This window comes from Quercus lobata, chromosome 1, assembly GCF_001633185.2.
Source record: "Quercus lobata isolate SW786 chromosome 1, ValleyOak3.0 Primary Assembly, whole genome shotgun sequence".
NCBI classification, from domain to species: domain Eukaryota; kingdom Viridiplantae; phylum Streptophyta; class Magnoliopsida; order Fagales; family Fagaceae; genus Quercus; species Quercus lobata.
Genome location: NC_044904.1, coordinates 37,687,761 through 37,709,413, shown reverse-complemented (window position 1 = coordinate 37,709,413; position 21,653 = coordinate 37,687,761). Strand labels below are relative to the sequence as shown.

Genomic DNA, 21,653 nt, shown 5'->3' with positions numbered 1-21,653 from the left:
AAAAACAGAGATGAACAAGAACGGGAGGTCGGCAACGGGGGAAATAGATATAGGGAGGGATCTAATCAGTCTGGATCTCAGCAACGGCGAAGTTGTTCACATTCCCGAGAATCCCATCAGTACCGAGACCGTTCACTTTCGCAGGGATCTCAATGATATAGGAACCGGTCACTCTCCCGGGAGTCAGGGCAACGCCGAGATCGCTCACGTTCTCGGGAGAATCAAGTTAGGAATTCAATCTCCCTAGAGGAAAGGCGGTCTCGAAATGCTGCCATGGATGCTATGAGTCACGCTTTGCAAAAAGCGGCTCGGTTTACCCGTCCACCGTTCAATTGCTGCAACAGGAAAACTGACCTAGTAAAGCACATCAGTCATTATATTCAGATGATATCTCCGCATACTTATAACGATGCACTGATGTGCAAGGTGTTTCCTTCAAGTTTGGGATCGACTGCTTTGAGGTGGTTTAACAGGTTATGGAAAGGATCCATACGTAGTTTTTCCGAGCTAATTTAGGAGTTCGGCGTTCAGTTTGTGACTTGCAGCAGAGTACCTCAGTCGGCAGATGCGCTTTTATCCATGAAAATGAGGGCGGGAGAGACCCTCCGAAGTTATGCCAATTAGTACTGGGAGCTATATAATGAGATAGGCAAAGATAACGAAAGGGTCGCAGCAAGCACTTTTAGGATGGGGTTGCCCGAGGACTCCAGGCTACGGGAGTCGTTGACTAAGAAGCCTCCTGAAGGCATGAGGCAGCTAATGATACGCATTGAGGAATATAAACGATTAGAGGATGACCAGCTGCAAAGTAAAGGCAAAGCACCGATGATGAATCGTCCCCGGCAAAGTGGTTTTCCGTTCAGATCCCAGAGGGGCTTGACGATTCAAGAACCGGCAGCACAAATGGGAGAAGTGAATGTGACATTTAAGGAACCGGTACACAGGATTCTTGACCGGATCAAACACGAGCCGTATTTTCGATGGCCGAACAAGATGGGAGGGGACCCATCCAAGAGGAATCAAAATTTATACTGTACCTATCACCAGGACAAAGGTTACACTACCGAACAGTGCCGGGTGTTGAAGGATCACCTCGGGCAATTAGTTAAGGCCAGGTATCTAAAGGAATTCGTGTTGGACTCGAGGGATAGAGTCGCGGGGCAAGATACTCGACAAAGAGGAAACCCTCTCCCACCCCCTGTAGGGGTGATTGAAGTTATCCATGCTACCCCGGAGGGGCTTATTGCAGGAAGAAGGAAAGGAGTGTTTATTGTAGTACCAATAGAGGGTCACTCGGATGTACAGCCGCCGGATAAGAAAATGAAGTTTGCACGGGAGCCTATCGCATTCGATGATGACAATTTGGAGGGAGCAATCCAACCACATGATGATGCATTAGTAGTCAAGTCCCGAATAAGTGGCTTCTTAGTAAAAAGGGTAATGGTAGACCAAGGAAGCGGAGCTAACGTAATGTACCCAAATCTGTTCAAGGGACTCAGACTGAGGAAAGAGGACCTTATGAAGCACACTTCACCCTTGGTTGGGTTTGATGGTAAGGTAGTGATTCCTGAAGGGCAAATTTCACTTCCCGTAATTATGGGGGGGAATGAGGTGGTAGTAACATTTACAATAGTAGCTTCATTTTCCCCATATATGGCGATTCTGGGAAGACTGTGGATCCATTCAATGGGGGCTGTCCCGTCTACCCTGCATGTAAAGATCAAGTTCCCAACCGAGCAGGGTATTGTCGTGATATACCAGCAAGTGGCAAGACAGTGTCTTATTGCCGTAGTTAATTAGAAGCGGGGGAATCAAGTCAATCAAGGAGAAACAACTGGACAACTAGTGAGAGATAAGGGGAATGGGCAGTCTGAACAGGAGCAAGTTGGGCGGAAGATGCATCTCAGAAGGTCCCTTTATAGCAATCATAGGGGCCCCGAGACGGAATGGGGGCTGGCTGCGCCGAGGAGCTAGTAAAGGTAAAGATATTACCGGATACTAATAAATATTTTCAAGTTGGAGTAAGTATGAATGATGAGGATAAAGTGCAAGTGTTGTTGTTTCTGACTCAAAACATAAATGCCTTTGCTTGGAACCCCTATGAAGTTCCCGGGGTTGATCCCGGGTTTATCGTCCACAAGCTTAATGTAGACCCCTCATATCCCCTGAAGAAGCAGAAGCCAAGAAGATCGGCCAAAGACCATGTTGAGGCAGTAACCCAGGAGGTAAAAAGGTTGAAGGAGGCCGGAGCGATAAAGGAGACCTTTTCCCCAGAATGGTTGGCAAATACCGTGGTTGTCAGGAAGAAGATCGGCAAATGGAGGGTCTGTGTGGATTTCACGGACTTAAACCAAGCATGCCCGAAGGACCCGTTTCCTATGCAAAAAATTGATCAATTGGTGGACGCCACTTACGGGCACCCGAGGATGAGTTTCTTAGATGTCTTTCAAGGATACCATCAGATTGCCCTGGCCGCCGAAGACTAGGAGAAAATGGCATTCATATCCCTCGACACTAATTATCATTACACCGTGATGCCCTTTAGGCTAAAGAATGCTGGGGCGATATATCAGCAGATGATGATGAGGATGTTTCGGGAAAAAATTGGGCATACGGTTGAAGTGTATATTGGCGACATGGTGATAAAGAGCAAGCAAGAGGCACGGCATGTAGAGGATCTTCAGGGGGTGTTTAAGATATTGCGGAAACATAGGTTGCGCCTTAACGCGGAAAAATGTGTCCTTGGAGTGGGGGCTGGCAAATTTTTGGGATACTTGATCACCAGCCGCGGGATAGAAGTTAATCCTGACCAGATCAAGGCCGTGAAGCGTCTCAGGTCGCTGAGCAATCCGAAAGAAGTACAGGTGTTGACTGGGATGTTAGCTGCTCTTAACCGATTCATCTCAAAATTTTCTGATCGCTGCCGTCCATTTTATCAGCTTTTAAAGAAGTGGAAGGGATTTCAGTGGGATGATGAATGTGAAAAGGCTTTCCAAGATCTCAAGGAATACTTAACGTAGGCACCAATGCTGACAGCACTAAAGCCCGGAGAGGAGCTATTTATGTACCTCTCGGTATCCGACCATGCTGCAAGTGCCGTGCTTTTAAGAGACCGAGGAGTACAACAACCCGTGTATTATATTAGCAAGACCCTAGTCAACGCAGAGACCAGATATTTGCCTTTAGAAAAATTGGTGTTGGCCTTAGAACATGCCACCAGGAAGTTGCCTCAGTATTTTCAGGCTCATACCATGTATGTATTGACCGAATACCCCCTACAGTCATTATTGAAAAGATTTGACTTCACGAGGCGAATAGCTAAGTGGGGGACACAGCTCGGGGCAATCGATGTAAGGTATAAGCCGAGAAGTTCAGTAAAATGGTAGGTATTAGCTGATTTTGTGGCGGAATTCTCTCCTAAGAGCCAAGGGGAAATGGTCTGTCAATTGGAGCATCACCCGTGGAAGGTACATGCGGACGGTGCTTCCAGTACCAAAGGGGTCGGAGCCGGGATCGTCATAATTACTCCGGAAGGTATTCTGTTGGGGCATTCGTTCAGGTTGGGGTTTAATGCCTCCAACAACGAGGCAGAGTACGAAGCTTTACTTGCCGAATTGAGGGCAGTTTCACGGTTGGAAGCCCGAGATGTGGAAATTTATTCGGATTCACAGCTGATAGTTAATCAAGTGCAGGAAAGTTTTGAGGCTCGAGATCCCCAGATGAAAGCATACTAAGAGTTGACAAAGCAGGCCATGAGTAACTTTTGTATAGTAAAGGTGATCCAAGTGGCCCGTGCGCAGAACAGACATGCCGACTCCCTCACCACGCTGGCATCGTCAATAGCCGAGGAAATTCCCCGACTAATCAAAGTAGAGCTTGTCCCCGAGCCTAGCATTAAGGTGGCGGGAGATGTGTGGGCCACAAGGGTCGAAGTCACAGCAATTGCGACACTTGAACCATGCTGGATGAATCCCATCATTGACTTCTTAGCCGAGGATCAAACCCCAGACGATGAGAAGGAACTCAACAAGATCCGCAAGGTAGATGCCCGGTATTGGTTGTCCAAAGACCGTAAGCTCTATCGCAGGTCATTCGAGGGACCGTATCTTTTATGCTAGCACCTAGAGAAAGTAGGCCAACTCTTGGCCGAGCTGCATGAAGAGGTGTGCAGCAACCACGTAGGAGGACGATCATTGGCGCACCGAGCAATAACTCAAGGATTCTGGTGGCCCCAAATGCAGAAGGACGCCGCGAAATACGTTCACAAGTGTGAGCAATGTCAGAAGCATGCCCCCCCGATTTACCAGCCAACAGGCCATTTGAACCCGATCAATAGCCCTTAGCCCTTCGCACAATGGGGGCTGGATATCCTCGGCCCATTTCCCTAAGCAACGGGCAATCGAAGATTCGTTTTGGTAGCTGTCGATTACTTCACCAAATGGGCGGAGGCGGAGGCTCTGGCTAATATCCAGGACGTGGATGTGAAGAAATTTGTATGGAAGAATATAATCACCAGATTTGGGGTCCCAGACTCCTTAATATCGGATAATGGACTGCAATTCGACAGCCGAGCTTTCCATGAATTTTATAGCGACCTCGACATCAGGAACAAATATTCCTCCCCCGCATATCCCCAAGTTAATGGCCAGGCTGAGGCCATGAACAAGGTAATCGTGAACGACTTGAAGAGAAGGCTGGAAGGTGCAAAGGGTAACTGGGTCGAGGAACTACCCAATGTTTTGAAGGCATACCAGACAACTCCTCGGAGGTCTACGAGGGAGACCCCATTCTCTCTCACGTACGACGTGGAAGCCGTGATACCAGCCGAGGTCAATTTGTGTAGCGCGCAAATTTTAGAATTCAACACATCCCACAATAACAGTCTGCTGATAGAGCATCTTGATTTACTTGAAGAATATCGGGATACAGCGACTATACGACTAGCTGAGTATCAGCAAAAGCTTGCCTGGCATTATAACCAAGATGTAATAGGTGAGGGAATTCAATGCCGGAGACCTAGTACTAAGGAAAGCAGTAGGAAGCATGCGAGATACAAACGCCGAGAAGCTAGCCCAAACTTGGGAAGGACCGTACAGAATTACAGTCATTGCAGGCATTGGAGCGTATTATCTAGAAGACATGGACGAGATACCGCTGCCCCGGCCTTGGAATGTTTATAATCTCAAGAAGTTTTATCAAAGACCGTCCATACACGGAAAAATGTACCTTGTACTAACTAATATGATAACAATGTAACTTGTTCATGTAGGCCCAATCAACTCTATTTGTTTAAGCACATCCAGTCGTTAAACGCAAAGGAAGGCGAGGAGATTCAAACAGTCAGTTATATTCTAAAGACAGAAGCCTGCTTCTCGGTTCGATCCCTATCACCGAGCAGGTGGAAACCTTATTCAAAAAAATTCTAAGAACAGAAGCCTGCTTCTCAGTTTGATCCCTATCATCGAGCAGGTGGAAACCTTATTCAAAAAATTCTAAGGACAGAAGCTTGCTTCTCGGTTCGATCCCTATCACCAAGCAAGTGGAAACCTTATTCAAAAAATTCTAAAGACAGAAGCCTACTTCTCGGCTCGATCCCTATCACCGAGCAGGTGGAAACCTTATTCAAAAAATTCTAAGGACAGAAGCATACTTCTCGGTTCGATCGCTATCACCGAGTAGGTGGAAACCTTATTCAAAATTATTCAAAAAACATTCTAAGGACAGAAGCCTGCTTCTCGGTTCGATCCCTATCACCAAACAGGTGGAAACCTTATTCAAAACATTCTAAGGACAGAAGTCTGCTTCTCGGTTCGATCCCTATCACCTAGCAGGTGGAAAACCTTATTTAAAAAATAAAAATAAAATAAAATAAAATAAAATAAAATAAAATAAAATAAAAATTCTAAGGACAGAAGTATTACAAAGAAAATATTATTCAAAAGAAAATATTCCAGGGCAAAAATATGCCCTGTTCATTAGTAAAACATACATGCACGGAGAATCTGAAGAATTACAAAGAGATTAGAATATAGATGCATAGTCATAAATGCAATTGAGGCAACTGGTCGGCAAATAAACCTTAGTCAAAATCAAACATGAAAAATCAATTACTCCGTCACCAAAACCCGGTGACATTAAGTTTAAACCCAAAAATTGAATAACTGTTTAGTAAAAAAACCAGAAATTAACTGTTTAGTTGCCACAGCCTGGCGACGTAGGCAAACCAACTCAAAATAAAAATTACTAAGTAAAAGCGAATAAGGAATAATGTAAAATAGGTTCGGCAATTAAGAGGTAAGATCCACAGGCTGCGTCTCGGATGCCATCTCGGTAGACTGATGTTCAGATGCAGAAGGTTGGGGATGAACATTTTCACCGAAAGGGCCGTCAGTGGGGGGGTTGCCGGTGGCTTCTGTCCCGATCATTTCCACATGAGCATCAATCTGCTCCACCAACTCCCTCAAACTATCCGTCTCCTCCTCATCATTAGGTCCTGCAGGGTTCTACGCGGCTGGGGAAGGGTCTAGAAAGGGAATCTGGCTAGGGTCCCTAAGAGGGGAGTCCTCGGGCACCCTTAAGGCCTGTAGGGCAGCCATCCAGCCCTCCTAAAAAGACAGCTACCGAGCTTGCATTACGACCGGTTCCACGCCCTTCTCCGTATCAACAAATCCCTCGACATACCACTTACTTTCACAAGCTTCTAGGGCCGCTCATAAATCGACTACTTCCTCGAATAAGGTAACATTTAAACTCGCTGCTTTGGCCAGCTTCAAGTCCGTTTCATTTTTCTTCGCTACCAGCTCCACCGACCTTTTCTCAACTGACGCCCGGGATTTCTCCGCGGCAGCAACTCTCTTCTCAACAGTTTTTGTTTTCTCCTTAGCCGTTTTAACAACCTCCTCCCTACCAACCTTTTCCCGGTCAACCTCCTCAGTAAGATCCTTCACCCTCTCGTTCAGGATATGAGCTAGCTGAGCGGCCTATTAAAGACAACATTAATCACGCACGATAATTAGAGAAACAACATATACGGCAATAACGAGAATGTATGTAAAAAGAAAGTATACAAGGGAAGAAAATTTACCACGATAGAGTGCCATTGAAGTCTCCTCCCCATGGACTCATCAGTCCCATCTGCAAAGGCGCTCACGTCCTCGGGCAGAAGAAGACCGTGCACCAAGCTTTGGGCAACGCGGCCTCCTTCTCCTTTCTCCTATGCCCGTACGCTAGCCCTAGCCGGGAGAGGCGTGCCATCCAACTCAAAGGTGGGCTGCCACAACTGCACTGGTCGAGAGGATGAAGCCACGTTTGTCCCGACCTGGGCCGGGGGCTCTCGAATAGTAACACCCCTGGAGGGTTGGGGGGGAGTTTGAATCTGAGCGTCTCCCGGGCTAGTGGAGGTTAGGTCAGTGACCCGTTGTCTTTTACGAGTTCGTCCGGAAGGAGGAGGAGGTGGAGGATGAACGGGAGGAGCCGAGCCATGTCCCTAGGGTGGCTGTTGCTGAACGATCTGACTTGCACCGGAGATAAAACAGCTAACTGTTAAAGTTTTATGGGTCACCATCTCTTCAGGGACAGAGTGCATCCTGGAGGAGTCACTGGATTCTACGGCTTCTTGTTCGGCTTCCTGAATAGGAGCCTCGGGTTCCACAGGTACAACTTTGCGTTAGACGGCCTTATGAGCACGTTCCTAGAGATATCGAGATGCTACTTCAGCTGATTCGTCCCTTATAGGCGCGAGTTCATCCGAACAGGTGTATCGCGGGCTGATGTCTCGGGCTTCACCTACAATAAAATTTGGGGGCAGAAAGTTCGTATGCCGAACGTTTATATAGGAGAGGAGAGGGGTGTCTACAATAAGGGCTTGGCTAAAGGCTTGCCAAGTGGAATGCACAGGGTCCACGCCGAGGATGAGATGGGATGCCCGGAGCTGCCCGTCCCGATGCACAAAAATCTCAGACCTGAGTACAAAGTTCAGGTCCCGAACGTGAACTGTTCTGATATCTTGGATAAACACCGAACCGTCTGCAGCAAAAGATAGCGAGTCAGAGTTAGGGAAAATAAAATAACTACGAACAGAAGGGATAGAATAAATTAAAGATTAGAACGAACCAACTTCACGCCGAGATAAAGGGGGAGGGATACCACCGGCAAACCAATTGCCGCGCACCCGGACGTATTCCCCGGCAAAGTTTCTATTAGAGTCCGGCAAGCACGAAATTAGTCGTACCCTCATATCTCTAACCTTTAAATAGTAATTGGATTTCTTCTTTCCACATAGGCTGTACATGTGGTTTATGTCATGATGATCTAATTGCAAACCAAACGTTTGGTTTAACCTACTCACACAACTCACTACCCGGTAAAAATTGGGGGGAAGTTGGTCGGGACTCAATCCATAATATCTAAGGGTATTAAGTAAAAGTGGGTCTATAGGAAACCTAACCCCGCCCTCTAGAATAGACATCAATGAGAAATAGACAGTGCCTTCCCCTCTGTGGAGAGCGATTTCACTTTCATGGCAATACATCACCTTCACATCATCAGGAACGCTATAGTTTTGCCTAAAAGTGGCTAAGGGCGCCCCGGCATTCAAAAGATAAGCAAAACCCATCCTAGAGCCTAAGAATCATAAAGAACTTTGGGAAAAGAAATTAAAGCAGAGGAAAGGGGAAGAAGACTTACTTTTGGCTCTAAGGGAGAGGAGGATTCTGGATTTGTGGATAGGTACTCAGGTGAATGCTCGGTAGAGAGAAATTTCAGAGGACAAAGAATGAAAAGTGAGAAAATGAATTGTGATGAACTATTTATAGGAGCCAGGAAAAATGGACATCGGTTAATGAGCAACAATTGGTGTTAATTAGCAATAATGAAGCAAAAAATAGAGACCTTAGAAATACCCAAAGCCACCAACACGCGCACCTCAGTTTATGAACCGACAGGTAATAATGACGACTGAACCAGAAGGTTAGATGCAATGCGCCTTTTGAGAAACACATTAATGAATCTCTGTAACCGCCCAAAACACACCCATTGAGTTTCTCGGGCAACTACTGCCTCTCTGGCTCCTTGATTCGTCCTCGGAAGCCGAGAACGAATCAAAGGGGGGCTAATGTACGGCCCCTAAAATCTAAATCCATTTGGGCCTTGGGCCATGGATCAATAGTATGGCCCAGGGGTCCAACCTCCGTACCACTCGGGATCCCAACCCTAGCCCATAATAACTACAAGCCTAAACTGGGTGTTGTTCAAATACTTGAAAAGCGGACCGCGGATTCCGGCTCACATGTTGCTCGGAAAGTCATCCCCGAACGGTATGCAAATGTTCGGTCACATCGTCCTGTGAGTGCTCAACAGTGCCTTAGGAAACTTCGCCGCCAAGTACACTTGCTGTAATGGGAACCATTTCCAAAGCCACTCATACCTAAACATCCACTTAAAATTAACAACATTGGACCTCTCATTGCACTAGTTAAAAGGTAATGATAATCCCCCCACTAACAATTGGCTATAAATAGGAGAAACTAAAGAATGGAAAGGGGATGCAATTTTTTGGAGAGAAAAGAGAAAGAGAAAGAGAGTCCGAGAGGAAGAAACACAAAGAAAGAGAGAAAAGTGATCTCATTGAGTCTCTAAATCTAGAATGACCCAAAGTAGGATACCCAAACCCACCATACAAATAAGTTGTGAGCCCAAGTAGGGGTTTGGCCCAGTAACCCTGTCTTTGGTGCGCACAAGTTAGTTTGCTATTAATAAACTAACAAAATACTCATGTGACATGCACATGAGATTCAATCACCTGGCTTGAGACCCATGGAGAGATGAGAGAAAAACAATTTTGAGAGAGAGCACACATCCAAGTATCAACTGGAAGCCACAAATTTTTTGAATCTTAGGAGAGAGAGACGTTCATGGTCCTGCCAACAACAACCTCACCATTTAGTTTTGTGAGAGGAAAACCTAGATTTGAGATGTGGAGGTTAGATTTGGGTTTAAATCTAAAAAGCAAAAGCTTGTGAGTTTTGGATATGGAGGCTATGGTTATTTCGGAGAGAGAAAATGGCTAGAGACAAGTTAGAGAAGAGACCTGTAGTGGCAATGGAGGTCTTAAGTCAACCATGGTGGTTGATGTGTGGGTTTAGAGAGAGAAGTTGTAAAACTGAGATGAGGTGAGATGAGAGAGAAGTTGGGTTTTGGAAACCACCCTCATATCGTTGTCTGAATAACTGAGATGAGATGTAGAGACTGAAAATAAGTGTGGCTTCCTGTAAATGTATTTTGGGAGCTTGTACATGTATTTTTAATTTTTGTACATATTACAATTTCTTTGAATATACAGATAACAATTGATTTAAATTTGAGATAGCAAATGTTTTAAAAAAAAAAAAATGAGATAGCAAATAATCATTTAGCTTAACTTGCAATTTTTTCTAATAGAGTTTAATTTGATCTGCATTTTCTTCTAATAGAGTTTGATCTGATCTAGTATGTTCTTGTGCTTAAGCTCTATCTGCAATGGGGGATAAAGATGAGGTTGTCTCGATTCTGTCCATGGCTTTGTTGCTGGTATCTTCTTCTTTTTTAAGTTTTTTTTTCTCACCCCCTCCCCATTGGTCTGGAATCTGGATGTCTGTTTTTTTTGTGTTTTTTGAAAATGAGGTGCACTTGCGTGACAATTCTATTAGTCACTTAATGGTTAGGCTAACAGATGGTTCTATTTGCCACATATACAAACTTTAAGGAATAGATTGGCTAAAACAAATGTTTAGGGGGTGTAATGGTCACTACCTCAAAGTTCATGGGGGCCTCTAAGCATTTTTCCCTCAATTTTACATTCAAATACATATTTATTCATTCGATAATGCTAGAGTCAACAAATTTCACATCTCATTGAGGTGGCTAATTGTGATTAATGCAATATCACGTTACTTTCACTAAGACCACAAACATCATTTTTTTTGTTCACCAATTACAATTTGTCACCTCAGTTATTATGAAAAATTTTGTGACATTTGATTTATTGTATTTTCTTCTGCATTTCCCAAAGCACTTTTTTTCCCCTAGAGCAATATAGCAAGTACTAGCTTAGAACCATCCAAAAACAATAGTGAGAACCTAAATCAGCAATAGAGATAACGAGTACAGAAGATATGCTAGTATATATAATATGAAAAACCATTACATATTTTAGAAATGTATGGTTTAAAAAATGTGCAAATTAATACCATATATAATTTAAAACTTTTCTCAAATAAATGTATGATTTGAACCATGTAATTTTGATTGTTTTTAATAGTAACTATGCATGTACACGTGATTACACAATAATATCTTCATAATGGACAAAACCTACATCTGTTTTCTTTTTGAAAAATTATTAGCTACTCTCGAACAGCCCCACTAAGAAGAGTGAAATGATCCAAGTTGGGAGAATTAAAAAGGTAGAAGAAAACCCAAAATTACATTAGTAGAAGTAATATAAATGGTCTTATAAATTAAGAAATAACAAAGAATATAACTTCAAATATAACAAAATGAAAGAAAATAATACATGTGGCCAAACCTAACTTATTTGTTGAGGATCCATAGTCAACCCCAAAACTTTGCGATTCAATCTTCTTCTTCGTTCTTCTTCTTCTTGTATTACATACTCCTGGATTACAATGATATGGTGCTCCCTCTCATTTTAATACAAAAAATATTCACAATTTTTTTCACAACTATTGACGTGGCAAGTTGTAACTAGTATAGCACTTTCACATGATCATATCATTGACACTGCTTTTGTTACTTTTTAATACCAATTACAACATACCATATCAACCATTGTGAAATTTTGCATCCTTACACTCATTGTTATCCAACAGCATTGGCATTATTATGCCTTCCTAGATTTCACATTTAATAATGACAAAATTCCAAAACAGAAGGTATTTTGCATACTTCAAGGCCAGCATTTCACGTACCTCTTAGAACTTGGAAGGAATATCTTGAAGATGTGTGAGTTTTAGCTCTTATCCACGACCTCGCAATTAAACCTCATCATCTAACAAATACTAGTATTTCCTTTCCCCTTCACAAAAACTGGAATCATCCACTCAACCCTTGTACTTAAAATTGGGCTATCAAGGAAAAATAATAACAATAATAATATATAAAAGATTCTACTGTTGGATAAAATCTAAATCATTTCTCTACAAATGAAGACTCTGCAAGATCAATGGCACGGGCAAGAGCAGCAGCTTTATTCTCACACTCTCTTTGCTCATCAGCAGGATCACTGTCAGCCACAATTCCAGCCCCAGCCTGGAGATGAGCAACCCATTCTCGGCGATTGTTCAAATCTTTGTATGAGTACATTGTGTCGAAACGTGTGTTAGTTGGGAACACAAAGGTTCTCAGACCAAGGGCAATGTCCATATCACCAGAAAATGAAATGCCTCCAAATCCACCACTGTACGGCCCACGCCTTGTGACTTCCAGCTCATCTATTAACTCCATTGCTTTCACCTGCATTGCAACAGAGCAAATTGACAAAACTAAGAATGAACCTTACAAGAGGTAACAAGTAATTCGATTAATCTCATTTATATTGTCAAGAAAACACGTTAACTTGGTCAGAACTCTGCATTAAGGGATGTGGTTCTTTCTTCTGGCTGGAACTCTTCTAGATAGTTTATTTGAAATGGATTGCAATGGCAAATAGTTCTTGGAAATGCAAGAACAAGAAGAAATGCAAAAAGGATCCGTACCTCCTCAGGTTTGCATCCAAGTACAAGTTATGTGCACAATTCACATGAAACTTTTTTTTTTTTTTTTATAAGTAATAAAGATTTATTGATATAAAAAAAAAAAAGACACCCCAGTACACAAGGAGTATATAGAGGTTTACATATCAAATACAAAAATTACATAAATCAAGTAAATCCAAAATTGAAGAAAAATGTTGGTTTCTCCACACTGAAAACCAGTCCAATAAGGTTCTAAAAAATAGAAGCTTGAGATCAATCATAGAACGCTCATTGTCTTCAAAACACTGACTATTTCTTTCCTTCCAAATACACCACATCAAACAATGAGGAACAACCATCCATATATCTCCATTACGATGGCGACCAAATTGACCTTGCCAGCAAGCAAGAAACTCAACAACAAACATTGGCATAACCCAACAAACTCCAACCAAAAACCATATCCCACAACTCCAGAGTAACCAGACAATGAAGGAATAGATGGTCAACAGTTTCACTATTACACTTACACATATAACACCAATCCAAAATGCATACCTTTCTTTTTCTTAAATTGTCAATTGTCAAACATTTTCCCAAGGCAGCAATCCATACAAAGAAAACCACTCTAGAATGAATCTTTTACTTCCAAATGCCTTCCCAGGGGAAAAACTGCTCACTATGGCCAACTAGAAGATAGTAGTACGCACTAACTATAAACCCCTTACTCTTACAAGGTAGCCAACATCTCTTATCCTCCCCAATCCCCCTTACAAGAGTGCTATAAATGGTATTTATGAAGCTCCAGAAAGTTTCCAATTCCCGATTATGTACATCCCTACAAGAATATATCTCCCAATGAAGGACTCCATTGGTGTACCTCATTAGATCAACCACACTTGCATCTTTGTTTCAACAAATCCTATATATTTCAGGATAGTAGTCTGCAAGAGAAGACGTTCCAAACCATTGATCTAGCCAAAACTGTACTTTTGATCCATCTCCAATTTCATACAAAATAAACTGAGATAAAGAGGGCCACCCCCTTCTAATATTTTTCCACAAACTAACTCCATATGGACCAGAGAATGAGCTAGAACACCAACCACCCCAATCACAACCATACTTCACCTCTATCACTTGTCACCATTGAGCATCCCTTTCTTGCCCAAATCTCCATAACCACTTCCCTAGTAAAGCTACATTAAAGGTTCTCAGGTTCCTAATTCCCAAACCACCTGAAAAAAATGGAATACAAACCGTAGACCAATTAACAAGATGAAATTTGGGCTCACCCCCTAGGCCACCCCATAGAAAGTCTCGCTGAAGTCTTGCAATTCGGTTAGCCACTGAAGCAGGAATAGCAAATAAAGAAGAAAATAAGTAGGAAGGTTTGAGAGAGTGCTTTTAATTAAAGTGACTCTACCACCCTTGGATAAATATAATTTTTTCCAACCTGCTAATTTTCTTTCCATCTTCTCTAGAATTAGATTCCAAATTGTCTTGTCCTTGAATTTTGCCCCCAAAGGAAGACCCAAATATTTCATTGGAAGATACCCTTGCTTACAGCCTAAGACAACTACCAAAAGTTCAATGTTATGAACTGCCCCCACAGCCACCAGTTTAGACTTACCCAAATTTACCTTCAGACCTGACACAGCCTCAAACCAAATGAGCATCATACAGAAAATCAGCATTTGATCAATATTAGCATCACAAAAAATTAGAGTATCATAAGCGAAAGGGAGATGGAAAACCACCAAAGATCTTCCTGCAAAATCACCGACACAAAAACCTAACAGACGACCTTCATGGACAACCTTATCCAACATTCTACCAACGACTTCCATAACCAACACAAATAACAAAGGAGACAAAGGATCACCTTGCCACAACCCCCTTGAACTCCCAAAAAACCCATGGAGTGAACCATTAATAAGGATAGAAAAATGAACCGTTGATAAACAAAATGAAATCCATCGCCTCTACTTATCAGAAAAGCCACAACGCTCAAGCAAGTGTGTAAGAAGTCCCCCATTTACATGATCATAGGCTTTCTCTATGTCCAATTTACATAACAACCCTGGCTGACCAGACTTCAATCTACTATCAAGACATTCATTAGCAATAAGAACGGAATCAAGAATCTACCTATTTAGAACAAAGGCATTCTGAGGTGTTGAAATGATATCTCCTAAAACCATGCGAAGTTGAATAACCAAAACTTTAGCAAGTATTTTATAACCCCCCCCCACCCCCCCCCCCCAATAGGCCGAAAGTCCTTTACTTCCACTGCTGCAGCTTTTTTAGGAATGAGAGTAATGAAAGTTGCATTCAAACTTTTTTCAAACTGAAGTTTGCATATGAGTAAAGCAAGTGGAAACTTAAAAAAAAAATATATATATATATATATATATTATTTTTTATATAGGAAATGAAGAAAAAATTGAGAAATGACAAAAAAAAAAAAACCAAACTTTTAGGCTCCTAGAAAGGAAAAATCCCTAGAAAATGCTTATCTAAATTGGCTGAAGATAATTTTGAATCGTATTCTCTTCATATTTTATACATCCAAATACTGTTTCTTAACATACAAGACAATACTAAATTGAAGGCGAAGGATTATCCACAAGAGGTCAATTCAAGATAAATCAAGAAATAATGGAATGATAATCTATGTATATTCTAACCACATGTACCATAAAAGAGTGTGATGAGCCCACCTCCTACCTATTTTATTTATCCCAGTGAAATAGGACAACTTGAATTTATTTAAATAGTTCTGGATTTTAAGGGCCTGTTTGGTAGAGGAGTTTGAGTAATGTTGTTTATAATTTTTTAAAATACGTGAGAGTAAAAAAGTGTAAAAATGTGTGTAATGTTGTTTAAAAATTGAAAATGTGTTGCTAAAATGCTCTACCAAACGGGCCCTAAAGATTTGAATATCCAAAAAATCTTTAGAACCATTATTACACACACACACAGAGAAACACCTAGCAAAGACAAATTTGTGTAAAAGCATTGGTTTAAGTGGAAGATAGATGGTGATTTAAAAAAATAAAATAAAACCTTTGGTGCTCCGCTGACAGTCCCAACAGGTAATGCAGCACGCAGAACATCCCAACTGGTTAAATGGTCAAGTAACTCTCCAGTGACCTAAAAAGACAAATCTTGTCATCAAATGAGATAAACGAGAAATTTTTTACTAAATGCATTTAGTCAATAAGAATGCACTAAGTGCTTGGGGATCTAGGAGGGAGGAGGGGAGAAGAAGGATTCGAATTGTGAGATTAGCAGCATGTTGCAATTATCTCTCAAAAAAAAGTCAATAAGAATGCAATAAATGTTTTGAAGATTCTATTCTCAAAGTGGTGCAGATACCAGAAAGTCACATGGTTTACTGATATAGGCCTCTACCCATTGAGCCCAAGCCAAATTAATTTATCAGACCTTTAAGTTTTTAATATTTGATGCAATTGATTAGAAGATTAATTATTTCCAGTGATTGATTATGGATTATTTGCTTTCTTTATGTGATGTAACACTTGAAGGATGCTCTAATTCAAGGCTCCAGAATACATTGTTAAGTACCTTTGAAATTGAAGAATAAAATTAATTGAAAATTTTTCCATAACTTGGTGGTGATTCCAGGAAAACTCTGGAGTGAAACCTGGTGTTCAGACCATTCTATGTGGAGAGCCTAGGGTTTGTTATATTCTTCTTCCTATATCCCTAGTTTCTACACATATTCCTTTTGCGAACCATGAAAACTGCATCACAAAGCCTACTATAAGAATTAAACCAGAAAGAAAATTAAAGGAAAAAAAAAACAGGGGGAAGAAACAAGACATCTACAATTTTAGATATCATTTTCATGACCAACATTTAAAGTTTACTTTTGCACCTGCACAGGGATCATTGGTTAAGATATTATCATAACATGAATAAAAAATAACAGATTATGTAAACCTTCTTTGTCATAAACTGCATTTATGAACTGACCAAGAAAAAAAAAACTTACAGTGGAGCTGATGTGCATAACATGGGAATACCGCTCAACATTCATGAGCTTTTCAACCTTAACAGAACCAGGTTTAGAGACCTGCATTAGCAGCCTGTATTAATACATGATTGTGACCATAAAGTGAAGGTTTATGGAAAACTTATGCAGTTTCTGAAAAATACATAGACGACGATACATAGTATTAACTGTTACCACACAGAAACTAACAAAAAAAGCTACCAGAGAGTCATGTGTTCAACCGTGTAATCTAGCAAACGCATGATAAATTGCTGTCTCCCATAATGGAATCAGAGAACACATACAAGACTGGAATTGCTTTCCACATACATCAAAGGCATTTGATACTTTGTAACCCTTTTTTGAGTTCTGAGAAATACAGATCCACCAAATCTCATGACAAAGTATCAAATTCCCACTCAGGTATTCAGCAAGAAATTCTATGGTAGACTCTTATGGAAAGTTGAAAACTTATGTACCAGCTTCACTTTGGCTTGAGGAAATGACCAAACAATTTTCTGCAAGTCAATAAGGCACAACCAAATCCACAGAAGATAAAGATTTATAGTATAGGAGCGGAACTGACAGTTGGGTAACCACATTAATCTCTTAAAATTAAATTCAATTGTTCAAGGTATTAGGGAAATGTAATAATGTTGAACATGTGACAGTTACCACCAAGATAAAGCTGTACATGAAAATGCTTAACAAGATTGCTATTTGACCACTTTTGACAAATACAAAGAAAGTGAATTTTATAATGAAAATAAATAAATATATTATAATAATAATATATGATAAGCAACCTAAACTATGACAAATAAAATGAGGAAGCAAGCTTAATGAAAGCTATGCAGCAAGAAACAAATGAATTAGCCAATATGATTGACTTTATTTATTCATCCCAGAAGGGTATATGATGAATGTCAAATTACCAAAGACTAGAAAATACTGCAAATTCAGAGATCTATCTTGAGGCACACCCACATTACAGGTTCATATACAATCACCACGTTAAACCATTGACCTGAGAATAAAAGGACAAAGAGAAACTTGATATAAGTGAACCATATCAAGTTTCTCTTTGTACTTGGAGTTTCGCAGCCTGCAGAGAAATAAGTACAAACCTTTCCAACATCATTCCTCCCCAAGTCAACTAGCATAATGTGCTCTGCACGTTGCTTTTCATCATTTAAAAGCTCTTTTTCCAGCATTGAATCTTCTTTGGGTGTTTTCCCTCTTCTGGCAGTACCAGCAAGGGGTCGATTAGTGATCTTTCTCTGACAACAAAAATAAGAATACACATTCAGGTTATTAAAGCCAATAATTACGATACATCAACATATATGTATAAAATACACTAGGTTGAGAAATGAAATTCCAATAAATAATAGTATAATATATAAGCTAGTAAGACCAGAATAAGAAGTAAATGAAGCAACCCATGCAACAATTCCTTTGATTACGGTAATAGTTACCTTCTTCACACGGGTAAGAATTTCTGGGCTTGAAGCAACAATAATACACCCCCTAGCCTGATCATGAGACATATAAATGAAAAGGCCAGGTTTTCAACATCAACTAAACTTTCCAAATGAACAGTGATAGGAGAACGCAGGAATACCTGTAAGTAAGTCATGTATGGACTAGGATTAACAATCCTTAGAGCTCTATAGACTTCAAATGGGTCAGCAAATGTTCTTCGTTCAAAACGTTGACTCAATACAATCTGGAAAATATCACCAGCCAGAATATGTTCTTTAGCCTGCAAAACTGCCTCCTTGTATTCCTTGCTTGTCATGCTTGACATTTTCAATTCAGGACCAAAGAGATGAGTGTGTAACTTGATTGATCCTGCAGGAAGCCTCGGGCTGAAAATGATAAATCAAATTATATGTTTTTAAATTGTACTTAAAACAAATAGAAAAATAAAAAGTCAAATGGAAATATAAACAAAAAATTGATTACTCACGGGACTATATCATGTACTCTAGATACCAAAGTTTCCAATTTCTGTATTCCATCATTGAAGGCCTCCTCAGCAGAAGAATATCGATCTAGTCGTACCCAGTGAATCACATATGCTTTCTGGTGTCAGAAAATTACCAATTTATAAAAAGTAAAAAATAAAAATTATAGATACCCACACACGCATACATACACACCAAAAAATTACATTCACATACAAACACACACACACAGTTATTCACATAAAAAAGCATCCCACTATGGCAATAAAAATTTAAAGTAAAAAATTGTCCTATGTTTCTCGTGATATATAATTATGCACACACCCCAGTGAATCTTGAATCCACCAGCTAGCTCTTGCTAGGGTTTGGAGGTGCCATTTGAGCTTGAATATATACATATTGCTTGGTGCTGAACTTTAATAGCAAATAGTTGGAATGGAAAAGAAAAGAGAAAAGTAGTCTAGAAACAAGACCATATATAGGAGCCTTCAAATTACAGGACATAAAAGCTTATATATTGCAGCTTGTGTTTAAAAAATTGAAACTTAACAAGAGCATGGAGTTGTCTCTTTTGCTTATTTGACTAAAATTGAGTCCCCTTGCTTATTTGAATTTGCTACAGCTAAAGAGCTAAAACCACATCAGCCATTGTGAAATTTAGTATACATGTTGCTTAAATCCATAAATTACTTGTTTATCTCATAGGTCAAAGTAAAACTACCTTCGCCACATGATCAAACACAATAACATCATCATAGAGACCAAGATGGAGATCAGGAAGGTTCCTGTCATCAGGTGGGGCACTAGAGAATGGCAGCTTTTTCCTCTCCGCATAGCGCATCGTATCATATGAGAAATAACCAACCCATCCACCTGTTCAATAAGAGAGTAATACAAAGTAAAGATTGGAAATTTCATTATAAAACTTCTTTTTTTACAACTGTATCATGCAAATATGAGGAAAATAATTGTATACATAATGAATCTTTGCAGGAATCTACAAAACTAAACAAATCTAACAATTTTCCTGACAGGCAACACTACAAATACAACCATGTGTACAAAAATTTGAGAGTCATGAGTTCAACTAAGAGCTCTCTCTCTTGGGCTTGGGGGACTAGACCATGTGTACAAAAATTTGAGAGTCATGAGTTTAACTAAGAGCTCTCTCTCTTGGGCTTGGGGGACTAGTTTATGCAATTTTGTTATAAGTGGACTATCTTTTTCCCTTTACGACAATAATAACCTTCCTACCACAAGAGACAGAGCACCTATCTCACTCAAACCATGGGGTTAGAGAAATCCTGCAAATATAGCAAAGTAAGTTACCATCCCCTTCTCTTACCACAAAATGCTTCTGGGAGCTCGTCAATAAGTTGGGGTCTCCATCCCTCCATGATTCTTTGAGGAACCACCATTGGATCATCCACAATCACCTCTTCCCTTTTCCCTTCATCATGGTTCATAATTGTAACCATATTCTCTTTTGCCACAATTTCTATTGCCGGCTGAGCTCCAACCATGCTATACCGCCCCTACATAATTTACCCAACTGAAATATAAATGACTCACATCTCATGAGTGCACATAACAACAAATCTAAAAATAATAATAGGAAGACAAGAACTAAAGCTCTTACGATATTAGAACCCATCACACCAGGCTCAACCGACTCAAACAGAAAGCTTGGTGCTTCCCTATCATCTTCCTTTACCAAACAACGGTATGCAAGCACCGGAGTTAGGTGATCGGATAATATGCATCGGTATAGAGGAATTAAATTCCCCTTCTTCGAAGCTTCAAAAAACCCTTCCGAATTTTCGACTGCATCAATTGCATCATAACAATAAATACTCGCACAAAACAAAATATCTCATAATTCACATTTTTTCAGCTTTATGAAAAATGGAGAGAAAACAAAATCAGCCTCATCTGAGTAAAGCATCGTTTTGGGCTTGGTAAAATTGAGTGCTTTTCTTTACTTGGGTCCCAATCTATCAGATTCTCCATTTGGTAACAATTAAGAAAACAAAAGTACAACAAAATAACTGATACTGCCGTTTTGTAAAATGTAATGCATGGACTTAAATGCGATTATTTTCCTTCACAATTTTCTCGGCAACCATACAGAGGAAAATAGTCCAAATGTGATTTCAAATTTGATTCTGTTCATGATTATTGTTTGTTTGTTTGTTTTTTTTTCTAAGCAACCAAACAGAACCTTAGAAAATGAACATAAAATTGACTTCAATGACTCAAAGTATCAGCATTTGGAGAAGACAATGAGAAATAGTTACCTAATGAAGGAGACCTCTGGGCCGAGCATTTGAGTGTGAAGGAACGCGAGTTCGAGCCCAATATTGTGACGGAGCTTGAGGTTCTCCGGTTAAAGTTGACGGAGAATGGCGGGGTTAATCTTAGAGTTGACGGAAGCTGGAGGGGAGTCACGGCTAGGGATTTCATGGTTACAGAGAATTGCTGGGATTTGGATTGGCACACGACCCGGCTATGTAACCTATACAACGGCTTCAGGAAAAAAAAAAACAAAAAACCTATAGCCTGATTCCTCTCTCAATTTTGATACAAAGTACCCTCAAATTTACGAATTTATAAATTTTAAATAATATGGTTAAATATGTAAACTTACTAATTTAAAATTTCCTAAATTTTAGCTAAATTTAAATTTTTTTCCTGCCTCCACAATTCTCTCTTACGTTAATTAGTAGTCCATTTGAATTCCACTTTCCATGTTTTACTCTTAAAAAATTGCTTTTAATATACCAACAACGTTTTCCACTTTTTTTTATTACCAAAATCATTTTTTCAACTGTACCGACAGAGTCTTTTGGCTGAATATTGCTAAATTTGAAGTTAATTTGTGTTATAGATACTGTTTCAACTTATTTGGGAATCTGAGGAAAGAGAGTGAAT

The 21,653-nt window shown here is 40.2% G+C and overlaps 2 protein-coding genes across 2 annotated transcripts; one reads left to right on the top strand and one right to left on the bottom strand.

Annotated features, from left to right (window-relative positions):
• Positions 1-687: 687 nt before the first annotated feature.
• LOC115953468 lies at positions 688-1,800 on the top strand. The gene has a single exon (XM_031071121.1). It carries the CDS (start codon positions 688-690, stop codon positions 1,798-1,800), a length of 1,113 nt encoding a protein of 370 aa, XP_030926981.1.
• Positions 1,801-11,988: 10,188 nt separating this feature from the next.
• Positions 11,989-21,285, bottom strand: LOC115989392 (anthranilate synthase alpha subunit 2, chloroplastic-like). Its single transcript, XM_031113066.1, has 11 exons — positions 21,020-21,285; positions 20,362-20,546; positions 20,068-20,257; positions 19,444-19,595; positions 18,725-18,840; positions 18,377-18,623; positions 18,231-18,287; positions 17,880-18,032; positions 16,753-16,833; positions 15,801-15,887; positions 11,989-12,510 (listed from the first exon to the last, which is right to left on the bottom strand). Exons 1-11 carry the CDS (start codon positions 21,183-21,185, stop codon positions 12,187-12,189), a joined length of 1,758 nt encoding a protein of 585 aa, XP_030968926.1. The 5' UTR covers positions 21,186-21,285; the 3' UTR covers positions 11,989-12,186.
• Between the last annotated feature and the right edge of the window lie 368 nt (positions 21,286-21,653).